Below are 13582 nucleotides of genomic sequence, written 5' to 3'. Positions count from 1 at the left end.
TCACATGGTATTTAGGATTATTGTCAAAAATAGCATTCAAAAGCTGAATAATATATCATATAATCTATGCCTTTGTTTATAAAAATAAGGAGATTAATGAGGTATATATGATTGCCAATGAGACAACTATCCACCAAAGCTCAAATAAGGTGGATGTAAGCAATAATAGGCAACTGTACGGCTTTCAACAATGAGAAAAACCCATACCGTATAGTTGGTTATAAAAGGCCCCAACATGAAAAATATGAAACAATCAATTGAGAAAACAAACGGCCTAATTTATAACAAAACAATTAACGAAAAAAACAAATATGAAAGACATGAACCAACGACAACCACTGAACAACAGGCTCCTGACTTGGGACAGGCACATGTGGCTGGGTTAAACATGTTTGTGAGCGCTCATCCCTCCCCCTAACCTGGGACAGTGATGTAACAGCACAACATAAGAACAAACTATAAAAATCAGTTGAAAAAGGCTTAAGTCATCAGATTGATACAAAGCAGAAAAACATCAAACATAAACACAAGATTTGTTCCTATTAAAATTTGTTTTTTGTGTGTTTGACAAATAAAAACTGGAAATGATGATGCTTAAATTAAGGCCTTCTTACATGTATTTTTTAATTAAAAAAAAACAAATGCAAATTTCAAAAAGAACAATGCTAAAAAATTTGTCAGAAATCAACTTTTTATGATTAAATCAGTGTTTATATTAAACAAAATGAAAATATATTATTAATTTTGAATAAATGCATCACATACAGTTTTGAGGGTTGATCATGTATTTTAATCCTCTTAGAAGATAATTTTTTTTACTCAAGTAAATCAATCAATAAGTGATGGATTTCTCTTAGAAAAAATTTAAAGGTCCCAGTGAATAAACTACACAGAGAACAATAGCTATTGTTTTAATCAATTGGACAATAGAACTGACAAAAGTTTAAATAGATTGACCAATAGGAGATGACTCTGTGGAAAAGTTTCATTTGGTTCACAATAAAATAAGCTATTTATCCAAATTTGAAGCATACAAGTAATGGAATAACCTTCAGTGTCAAATTTTTCATTAGTACATGATGTCATGTCCATATATGGTGTGACATTACTGCAACAAAATCATTTACAAGCTCTTGCAGAATTTTATATTTTTGGGATGTAAACCTTTTTTCCAACCTACATGGAATCATAATTTTTGATAATTTTTTTTCGTTATACATCATTATACATCAGAACAGAACTGTATTTGAAAAGATGCAACCACTACTTGAAATTTGATGGCCAAAAATGCAGTTTTGGATAAATACAGAGAGAGCCACTAAGACAGATATTTGTAAAAATCAAATCCAGAACTGATGGCAGCAAATCTTCAAATACTGCAGATTCATTTTTTCATAAGCACCAATCGTGGATTGAGGAATCATTGCATTTTTTGTGGATATTAGATTTTGTGGGTTAAAGCTTGTCAAAATCTGCATACACACTTATGGAATAATTGTACTTTATTGAACATTTGAAATTCCGGGGTTCAGGTATACCCACGAAATCCACTATCTTTTTAAAAATTGGTAATTACAATGAAAACTAGACATCATTGAGATGGGAGCCATCGCTGTGGGCTCCGCTGTAAATAATGTGTGGTAAAAAATTTGTATTTTTACCATAGGACATGGGGTTGTCAAATGAAACCAAAGTTTTTGACCTAGGAAGTTGTACAAACATTATGACACACCCTCTGGTGTTGGTTAATATACATGTCAAGTATAAAGTATGAAATTATAACGGTTCTCTAGATATAGAGCAGACACAATTTGTTACGGACCGACGGACGGACAGACTGATCACTACAGCCTGGCGACTTGCCACTAGGCGGGGCCCTAATAATAATGAATACATAGAACAATAAGTATTAAATACTTTTATTCTTAAATATCACAAAAATTTTTAAATACATACACTTTAGAAATTCTACTGTTGATTCGTACAAATGAATGTGTTTTGTCGTGTTCATCTGCCATGTAGCATTTCATACACAAGTCATAATCTTTACAAGTCACACATTTAAATCTCAAGCCACTAACATTCTGTCGTGAGTTATTACAAATATTGCAGTAGGCAAAGTGTGAATTTCCTTTTGTAACTGAAAAAAAAGTTTAATTTTCTGTTTTAAAGCTGCATACACAAACTTTTAATGATGGCATAATTGATTGATTGCTGCTTTTAAACATCCAGCAACAAATATTACATGCATAATTCAGGATGATAAAATATTTGTTCAGTCATGGTGTTGTCCGTGTTGTCTTACATGTTATTTGCTTTTTCCACAGAGACTTATATAATATAGTAATAAAAGACTTCAAGAATGGTAGGCAGGGACACGAGATATGATACATAGAAGGGCCAAAAAAGAAGAACATTTCAATTAAATTTCATGATGAGACTTTGTGGAGTGTTGTTTTTTATCTTTTTTTCTTTATAAGATAAATTATTCAACCAACATAGGGCGACCTATATAGCTTCCTGAAGTTTGACTTTGCTTTCTAAATTATTTACTTGTTCAAGTTTATTAGTGGTTATCCTGAGAAGGAAACCCCACAAAACATAAAATATTACAGCCTAGAATCTTGTTTAATTGATGTACTACCTGTACTTTCAGTGTAAACAATCCTAAGATCTTGTTGGTCTGAAGTTGCTTTACAGTTAGATAAATGTCCATTATCCCACTGGACTGTACAGGTCTGGTCCTGTCTGGATACATCAATGATGGTCCCTAAATGACCTGGTCCTCCATCCTCATGGATACTTGGGTCCCAATCTGGGCCTCTTATCACTCGTATTCCAGATTTTATCATGATAATAGAATACTGAAAATATACAAAAAATAGAATACTGAAAATATACAAAACAAAGATTTACTAGTTCTCAATTCAATTAGCATCTATGCTGAAAAAAATATTTAAACAAATAAGTGCTACTACAAAAGTTTAACCCTGCCATATTTCCCTGTGTTCTTCAACTTCAGAAACCTAATCAGTATTGTTCTTTAGTTATATTCTATTGGTTTTTTTGTCCTTAAGCAAATAATGTTTATAGTAGATTTTAGATAGTCTCTATTTAATTTTCCACAAGTTTCATAGACATCTGGCAATAAAGAGCTTGAAATAAAGTATAGACACTCACTCTTTTAATGAAGAACTCCTTTTACTCATGGTATTGTTTTAGCCTGCTTAACAATTGTGTGCATTTTTGCAAGCTTGACCAATTAAGCTACATCTCAAACATGTTTCCAAACTTATAAAAATAAGATTGATTGATTGATTGTTGGTTGCTTAACGCCCAGTGGCAAATATTTCATGCATATTCAGGACGAGAACAAGTTCACAATAAATACAATAGGTAGGTTCTGTAATAGATTATGGGATTATGGTCGGAGAAATTTAGACTGCCTTGGGAAATGAGGGTATATTGGATAAGGACAGAAATTTAGCCTTGCAACAGGCCACCTACGGACCCCTCAAAGAGTTGTTGCAAGGGTTCTTAACGTGCAAAGAGCGTGGCACTCTCTTTACACGAGGCATCGGATTTAACGTCCCCATTCTGACCGGACGTGGCTGCAAATTTGTACATCCCGCACAGCCAAACGGACGCCCCACTTTAGCACGGGTTTTACTGCCGGTCGGAGGAAGACCAATGGTGACCATACTTCTATTCCCCAGTCACCCTTGGGGGTTATAAAAATAAGAAGATGACTTTCCACAAGAAACCAAATGATGTAGAAGTTAGCAACTATAGGTCAAAGTACAGCCTCCAACTATGTGCAAACCCCATATCACATAGCAAGCTCAGTTTATTTTGGCACCTCTTCTCTAGGTCCTAGCTGCCATGCCTTAAAACATCTCTAGGTGCACACATTTGTCTGCACTCAGAGAAAAGTTAGTTTAAATATGACTAAATTTGTCAATCCCTTATGATGAACTTGTTTAATTTAAAAAAAAAAACAAAAAAAAACTGTGCTACTTGACCTTTTTCTGCATATATACCTGCTCTTCTTGGAATATTTACTTTAAATGCTCGACTTTTTTACTTTTTTGTTTATATGATTAAGGATTAATTAGGTCATTGCAAATATTTTAACTGCATGTTAGTATATAATAAAACAGTTTTACCTGCGACAATATGTTTCCTCTTCTTAAGTTTTCTTTTTTAACTTTCACTTTACACTTAAAACTGAAAGTGGAAATTCCCTTTTCGCTGGTTGCACTAAAGACCTAAATCTGATATTCATACAATACAATGTACAATATATTTTATAGTTTTCCTCCAACTAGATTCACATGAGGAGATGTATATATATATGTTACATCGTCCATAAATATATAAAGTCAAAATTTAAATGTCATGTTATATATTATAGATCAGATTTAAAGTGTTTGTTGTATTTGATTACATACTTCGACATAATTATGTGACTAAAAATAGAACAGTTAATAACATCTGGGACTATTATAGTATAATAGTCCCAGATAACATATGAGTGTTTTTGTTTAAGAAAGAATCTTGTTGTTTCCTTTATAAATATAACACCAGCATTGCCAAACTCGTCGAAAATAATCAGATTACGCACAAGCTCTGAAAAACACACGTGTTGGAACAAATCAAATCAAATGGAACAGGAGAGATAACTCTATATATATAGCAAACTTTATTTCGATTCGGCATAGCATAAAAACATACAAACATAAAAACATACAAACCTCAACTCTGATGAGCTTTTTAACGAATATAAAAACGTATACAAAACAAATAAAACAAAGCATTATCACATATAAGACATACAACTGAATAAAGCCAAGCAACAATCAAAATTTCAGGTTTCTCGCAAACTTACATAAAAATTATAACTTTATTTAAAAAATAAGTAGAACTGTTTGGCAAAAAAAACATCACTCATGTGTTAAGTGCCTCTATGGGTCATCTGACAGCATGCCAGCAGCGGTAAACAATTGAAAATTTTAAAAATAAGCGTTAGATTACAAAGCAATTCATTCAGTAAGCTAAAAATTTTAGTTAATAAATATATGGAAAGCAGTATGATAAAACACTAATAAAAATCAAAATGCAGAGCTCATACCACATCTTATATCTACCTACTGACAGTATAACAGCGAAGACTTAGAAATCAAATACATGCAGAACATCGATATTTCGAACCATTCTAAGACTGAATCAATATTCCCCATTTCCATTCTCAATTTTATTTAAATTGAGAATAAACAGCTGCGCCATGAGCGCATGATACGCCCGTCGTCTTGTGTGTGAATTTTTATGCAATAAGCATAAATAGTTTCTGACATACGGCGTGACATGCGAAAACCCCCTTTTTTTTTACAAAAAAACTCAATATCTCTAAAATAAAATTTTGAATCAAAACCAAGAGTATACAGATCTTTAGATTAACATAACTAATAAGTGTGTAAAATTTTAAGCAATAATCATAAATCGTTTTTGAGATACGGCGCGACATGTGAAAATCCCCCTTTTTAAAAAAAAATCAATATCTCAAAAATGAAATTTTGAATCAAAACCAAAAAGTATACAGATCTTTAGATTAATATAACTAAGAAGTGTGTAAAATTTTAAGCAATAATCATAAATTGTTTTTGAGATACGGCGCGACATGTGAAAAACCCCTCCCCCTTTTTTAACAAAATACTCAATATCTCTAAAATAAAATTTTGAATCATCACCAAAAAGTATACAGATCTTAAGATTAATATAACTAAGAAGTGTGTAAAGTTTTAAGCAATAATCATAAATTGTTTTTGAGATACGGCGCGACATGTGAAAAAAAACACACACCTGTTTTAGTTACTAAGTCCCGTAACTCAAAAAGTTTTAATCTTATTTTCACCAAAAAGTATACAGATCGTTTGACCATCATAAGAAACAACTATGTTAAGTTTCATGAAATTTGGATAAGTCATTCTCAAGTTACGGTGCGACATGTTTACGACGGACAGACAGACGGACAGACAGACGGACAGACGGACAGACAGACGGACAGACGGACGGACGCCGGACATTTGTATACCATAATACGTCCCGTCAAAAATTTGACGGGCGTATAAAAACTGTTGTCCGTCCTGAGCATGCTAAAGGGGTTCGTAAATACTGTTCCACAGTGTAGCTGCAGCATGTATATATATCTGGTGTTAGATATTAAATGATTTTTTTGCATATATCATGTATATATGATCTTGAAGCTGATTTCAATTTATACAAAAAAATCAGCAAATAACTAATAATTTATTAATATTATCTGCAATGCTTTGTCATTCAGCTTTCAAAGTCAATAGTCAAGACAAAAGTTTAAAAAAAAAAAAGAAAATGAGCGTTAAAAAAAATAAGTGACCACGGTGATGGGGAATGTAAAACTTATTTCTAAATGTTAAAGGCCTGATAAGAAAGTTGAAAAACACCTTGGGACAAAACACGAAGACTACATGTATCAAAACTGAAAAACGAGTTCCTATCCTTTAATGCAAGCATATAAAAATTTTCTACATAAGGTTTTTTAAAAATAGTTTCTTAGATTCCGAAAAACAAAATACCCTGAACAATTTTTGAAATCTATTAAGATTTATAAAACTAACAGGAATCCTGGTCTTTGTTCAAATACAATGTATATAGATAATCAGGAATGTTTCGAATTCTCTATTAATCTTTTGAATATAAGTTGAAAACTATTATCAACTTAATACTCTAAATTCTATAATTATTGATAAACCTTTTGAATTATAGAAAAAAGTTTGGTTTTGTATTTTTTAAGAAACCTGTGATACATTCAATCGACTATTTACAAATTATGTTTATATGATATAAATTGCTCATTTTATGATATCTAAACGAATATGCATATATATATGTATTCTTTTCTGTTACATTTAGTGAAGGGTTAACACGATCCTTTTTTGACTGTTTGAGTAAAACAGGGATGTTTTTGAGCTCTACATTGGTTTCAATATTTATGAATGATTTAGTTCTCAAGTTACATGGCTCGTGTGCTCCTATTTAGCTAACTGATAAATAAATATATTTTGCCTGCTATCAGCAGATGAACTTTGTACAGCAACTAGACCATTCTTTGTTGTCTTTATTTCATAAAAATAGTAACAAAGTCATGTTTTTGTACAATATCAATATGATGTCAATCCCTTTCCCTCACTATCAGGGGCTCATTTAGAGTCGGAAATACGTGTTTGTTTTATATACACACTTTAATGGATATTATTGTAGCCGTTTATAGCTTTAAAACCAATGTTGAATGAATGTATAAAAATATCATATCGACATACAAAAAGATCTCACTAAACGTGTTTAATCCCGCCGCATTTTTGCGCCTATCCCAAGTCAGGCACCTCAAGCCTTTGTTAGTCTTGTGTTGTTTTTTAATTTTGATTTATTTGTATGTTTCGGAGTTTAGCGTGGCGTCTTTTTCGCTGAGCGAGTATACATTATTGTTTAGGGGCCAGCTGAAGCCCGCCTCCGGGTGCGGGATTTTCTCGCTGCGTTGATGACCCATTGATGGCCTTGGGCTGTTTTCTGCTCTTTGGTCGGGTGGTTGTCTCTTTGACACATTCCCCGTTTCCATTCTCTATTCAATGTTCTTTATTGCAGTTGGTGCTTAAAATTCATCGGGTCCTCCTAGAAGCTTTAGCTTTCTATCTAGTCAAGTTATTTGTAGCTCTCATGACGATATTCAAATTTCCATGTTACCAGGGTATAAATGTTTAAAAATATAAGATCAAATAATTTTGGCAAATTTAAAAGCGCATCGATTGCGTTACGATACTAGCTGGGTTTTATCTCACTAGCGACATATGTCGCCGAATGCGAGTCATAGGGAGTGCTAATCCAGCGGCGGCGAAGGCGTAAACTACTTGCATAATTATTTACATTTCATAAGGTAGAAGAGATCGGATAATTCATATCTTGTATGCAGATCGATGCATTATGGTCTGAAGTTTCCCTCTAGCATCTGACCGTTGCATGTCCATGAATTCATTTTCATGGATCAGTGACTGCTTAAAAACTGTATAGCTTTGTTTTGTTTTTTTTTGTTTTTTTTTTATGTTGCGAGACATTTTTCCAGATATTATGAGTAATAAGACAACTTTAGTTGATGTTTGAAATCATTGCAATGTATATGACATGTTCGTCGGACAGGTTTCATCTGACCTTTACCTCATTTCATGGTTCAGAGATCAACTTTAAGTTTTCGTGATTAGCTATAAAGGTTCGTTTTCTTTTAAAACACCATAAGCTATAGGTCAACTATATTTGGTGTAATAGAAGGATTGTACTAACTGTGTACATGTCCGCTGGGACTATTATACTGTTAGTTCCGTCTGACAAACTTTGTGTCATGGTGCATTGGTCAATGTTAAGTTTTCGTGATTAAGTCAGTTTCTCAGATTCTTTAAGCAATTGGTCAACTATATTTGCCGTACAGAATAATTGTAAGTGCACATGTCCGTTTGACAGAGTTCGACTGACCTTAACCTCCTTTTTAATTATCGTTAATATTTTAATTATCGTTAATAATATTTAAGTTTTATGATACCTGTAGTGAGAACTTGATCTTAAAGACTTTCAACATACTCATGATCGTTCAGTAAAGCAGATAAGACATTTCGGCTTGTGTACTCTTGTTTAGCAATCATTTTATACATGAATGGGATAGTAGGTTATTTATATTATTAAAGATGTAATATATTGTGTTCAAATAATAGCTAGTGTGCCATAGAATTTCCATTTCACCGTACCTGTCGATGTACCGCAAACACAGCAGATGTTTCAAAGATGTAGGAACCGCTGACGCTTTAGGAGCACCTGTTTGGTCAATCAGGTTTTAGTTTTTATAACTTGTCTCCTATTCCTTTTGCTATTTTTGGAAATATAATGTGTTTCGCCTAAACTAAACACAGGGATGGCCTTCAGTGAATAGCATCGTGCTAGGAATCTATGTCTTCAGTGGTCGGATTACAGCTCTTCAGAGCTTATGTTTGTAGTTGTCTTGCTCATACCAACTTTAAATAAAGCTGTATATCTTATGTCTGATTATGTTTCCCTGTAGCGCTGGTTGGCCTAGTAAATAGCACCAATACATTGATAATCGTAGTGTGGTTATACTCTTCATTGATAATCGTAGTGTCGTAATACTCTTCATTGATAATCGTAGTGTGGTAATACATTGATAATCGTAGTGTCGTAATACTCTTCATTGATAATCGTAGTGTGGTAATACATTGATAATCGTAGTGTCGTAATACTCTTCATTGATAATCGTAGTGTGGTAATACATTGATAATCGTAGTGTCGTAATACTCTTCATTGATAATCGTAGTGTGGTAATACATTGATAATCGTAGTGTGGTAATACTCTTCATTGATAATCGTAGTGTGGTAATACTCTTCATTGATAATCGTAGTGTGGTAGTACTCTTTATTGATAATCGTATTGTGGTAATACATTGATAATCGTAGTGTGGTAATACTGTTCATTGATAATCGTAGTGTGGTAATACTCTTCATTGATAATCATAAGAGTGTCCTGAATGTGTAAGAAATAAGTTATATTAAACAAATAAAATTGAAAATATTATTAAGCCCGCGGTTGCTTCGTCGCACTAAACATGCGAGTGCTACTACTGCGCCTGAACAATCTTTGTTTTCAGAGGTGGATTTAGGGGGGCAGGGTGCCAGGGCCTTATGAAAATTTCTGGATCCGCCACTGGTTTTGACTTTATTCCCGATGTATTGTCTCGTATGGTTAGCCGTTCTCGTCAAAACTATGTTGAAATCCTTTTTTCGAAAAATTACACACTGAGAATTAAAAAAAACACACTAAGATTTAAAAACCTAAAATAACACACTGTCTGCGAAATAGAAATTACACACTGAGATTTTAAAATTACACACTGAGATTTTAAAAAGACACACTGAGATGAAATCAATTGAAAAACACACACTGAGAATTGTTAATTACACACTGAGATTTCAAAAAATCGGGAGTTTTTATTTAAAACTCTTTAAGCATGTGTCCCTTTTCAAAAGTCTTTCAACTGTTACCCTGATTTCGCAAGGTAATTTTTCTATTTTTGTTACGTTTATATACTATAATAGGCACTTTGGTAAAAATTTCACTGCATTGTTTGTCTTTTTGCAAATTGTTCCAATGTTTTCTGATAATTTTAATAAAGTTTTTCACCATTTGGTTATATTTTGTAATGAGAGTAAGTGGGTATTTTCTTGTTCTATTGGTCTATAATAACGTAGTTTTTCTATACGTTGTATTTCTAATGTTTTTTATAAATTATTTGGCGCCAAATTGAAGGACTAACGAGTTATGTCCCCTAGTTGTTTTAAGCTTGTAATAGATTCAGATTAAGTATGCTAATTAAATATGTGCGCATAAAAAGTGCGCCCAAATCTCAGTGTGTAATTTTAAATTCTCAGTGTGTAATTTCAAAATGAAAAACAGTTTATTTCATCTCAGTGTGTCTTTTTGAAATCTCAGTGTGTAATTTTCAATTCTCAGTGTGTATCAAGTCTTAATGTGTAATTTTCAATTCTCAGTGTGTGGTTTTCATTTTTTGTAATCTCAGTGCGTCTTTATGAAATCTCAGTGTGTAAATTTTAATTCTCAGTGTGTAAATTTTTCAAAAAATGGTTTAAACGAGAACGGTTTGGCATAGTCTCGCCTGGCATCGACATACAGTGATATTTGTTTTAAATCTGTAGATATACCTATACCGTTTCGATGTAACCATTCAAATAACAAACCCTGAGGCAATACTCAATATCCATTCTTTAGAGAAATGATAAATGCGTTTACGTATATGTAAGAGAATGATAATCCCTTTCTTCATGAATAAGTACGAGCGTTAGCGAGTACTTATCATGAAGTAAGGGATTATGATTCTCTTACAAACTTAGAATATTGTAAAGTGCTCAAGGCTCAAATGTCCTATTCAAGAATTAGTTTCATTGTCAGTGCAATGTTTATAATTGATGCACGACTTCCTTTTTCGGCATGTCATTTATGGATTAGTTTTAGTGATGTGAGGACTTTCTTATCATTTGGGAAATATTTAAAAAAAAAATGCGTTATAGATATTAGGTGACACAACAGTAGAAAGAAAAGGTAGGAATTGTATGTTTCCTAATTGTGAGTATGAATGTAAATCATGTAATATTTTAGTGAGGAATTATCCTTTTTTTATTTACAGTTTATATCAATTAATACATTTGAGTTACAACTATATTTTATTTCACAGCCAATAATTTGGTCCGGCTTTTTACATCAAATACTGTTTCATTATGTCAGGGAAATGTTCAAAAATAATGCCCTTAAAAGTTTTTAATATGTTCAAAATTAAATTCCTGGTTTTTTTTTATCGGAATACATGTATTGGAAATAACTATTCTCCCCAACCGCTGATCAAGTAATCAAAGTTTTGGAAAGCTAAAGATTTAGGTTATTTTTTATCTGAAAGATTTTTTTCTTTTTTTTTTGCATTGCTTTGGTATTGTTTAATTTTATAGTAATTTCAAGTTATTAATATTTTCATAATAAAATTCACGGTACCAATTTTACTGCACCAGTAAACTTCCACTTATTTTGAGATTTTTGTTTGTTTCACAATTCAACTTTTAGTCAGTTTCAATCACTGTGTGATAAATCCTTTCAATCTAATAATTGTGCTTCGGGGCAGTAGTAACTCATTTAAAGAAACTCTTTCTTTTGAACTGTAAATAGACCCAAATAATAGGATAATCCCTTACTAAGAACATGATTTACATTCATTCTTCACAATTAAGAGGCATCCAATCCTACAATTTCATTGGTCGAGAGTACTTTGCTATATTCTAAAAATAATAAATTTGTCGTTTTGTGAATGAGAATAACGAAACATATATCCAGAGACATGTATTTATATGTCTCTGATATATCTTAACAAAATTCGATAAAACATTGGTGAACAATGGAAAATCTACTGTTTGAAGCAAGCGTGTTATCATAGTTCTACAAATCTATTTACAAAAATACTTTAGCAGCAACTTGAATAAGTCACGGTCTATGTATATTGGGACCTATGAGTCTGAAATAAAGAGGATCGATCTTATCTTATCTTATATAAAATTCAATAAAAAAAAAAATAAGAATAGAAAAATGAGCTAGAAGCTAGAAAATAAAGAAAAGAGAAAAATCGGCAAAAGGAGATTAAAAGAATATACAAAAATTGCCTAAAATATTCAGGCTGAGACTATATATAAGGGTACGACCATTTAATATGGGGGTGTACTGGTTGACTTTTCATTTTAATCTGTTGCTACTCAGGCTTATTCATTTTCCATTGTGTATACAATTAATTTTGTATTGCAGAATATTCATTTGCATTGGACGCATGAAATTTATCAAAGTGGTGTTTTCATTTTTTCATCCTGTCTTCCAAGGGCAAAATTATTCATTATATACCTGGACAGGATATTAATTCAAAATCCTTCTAATATAAGAAAAATCAAATGGCTATCCCAGTATCCCCTAAAGAATTCATAAACGAAAAACCCCCCATTCCAAACCCTCATGTAGGAGGGTCTAGGTTGGGATCCTTCGTTCTCTGTAGAATTTTAAGGCAATTTTTCTCTGTTCCTTATTTTGTTTGCCCATTATTTTGTATTCTTTAAATTTTAGCACGATCATATTCTCTATTCTTTATTTTATGGCCAATTATTCTCTAATCTTTCTATATTTTGCCCTTTATTTTTGTTTTTTTGTCCATTATTCTCTATTCCGTAAACCCCTTCTAGAACCTCGTATGTACAGAGGCTGTGGTTTGGCAAAACTTTTAGGCTTTCCACCAAAATTTTCTTAGTTGGAGGTTATGCCTTGCTGAGGCATTTGTATACTTTTAACTATACAAATTCTTGCTCATGTGCTTTGACCTTTAAAATGACTAAAACATGCAAAAGACTTTTTTTAAAAATACTGATTATATTTAAACCAGAATTTGCACCGGTCCCACCGTGGCTGCCTGATAAATATTGCACGGACCTTATATGATTCAAAAAAGTTACTCTCCAGGCAATACATAAAAAATCCATTAAGTAATATCTTTTCATATTATCTTGAAAATAATATGAACAATTTTTGGACCCTCAATCCTATATGACTACCTCCACTTTTTGAGTTATTTACAAGTTACAACCCCTTGGAGCCCAGTGTTAATTATGTGACCTTTTGACGTCAAGAAAAGCGTCACAGGTTTGCCACGTGACATGGAAAAAATAAAAAAGATCAGTGATTATTTCGATTAAAATTTTAGAAAAAAGATTATGTAGTTTGCATGTGCATTTTGGCTTAAAATATTGAATAATTTCTTAATATAAGAAAAAGTTTGATTCCAAAATAGTGCGTATTCGCCTACACATGTTATGTGGTGCTACAATGGTTCTTTTTTTCAACTTTGACCCAAAGATGACCAATCAAAATACTGCTTACTCAAAACAATCAATCGCG

At 32.4% G+C, this 13582-nt stretch overlaps 1 protein-coding gene across 1 annotated transcript in view; it reads right to left on the bottom strand.

The window, feature by feature from the left end:
- LOC127719369 (E3 ubiquitin-protein ligase MIB2-like) overlaps positions 1 to 4249 on the bottom strand; it is a 40272-nt gene extending 36023 nt beyond the window's left edge. Inside the window, exons 1-3 of the mRNA XM_052225471.1 lie at positions 4167 to 4249; positions 2645 to 2864; positions 1957 to 2140 (exon numbers count right to left, since the gene is read on the bottom strand). Coding sequence (XP_052081431.1) covers positions 1957 to 2140; positions 2645 to 2852 — 392 coding nt within the window. The 5' untranslated portion in view covers positions 2853 to 2864; positions 4167 to 4249. The remainder of the gene's footprint in view (positions 1 to 1956; positions 2141 to 2644; positions 2865 to 4166) is intronic.
- Positions 4250 to 13582: the final 9333 nt, after the last annotated feature.

This window comes from Mytilus californianus, unplaced genomic scaffold, assembly GCF_021869535.1.
Source record: "Mytilus californianus isolate M0D057914Y unplaced genomic scaffold, xbMytCali1.0.p SCAF_11, whole genome shotgun sequence".
NCBI lineage: Eukaryota > Metazoa > Mollusca > Bivalvia > Mytilida > Mytilidae > Mytilus > Mytilus californianus.
Note: the sequence above shows the minus strand (reverse complement) of the source record. Positions and strands in the feature narration are given on the sequence as shown.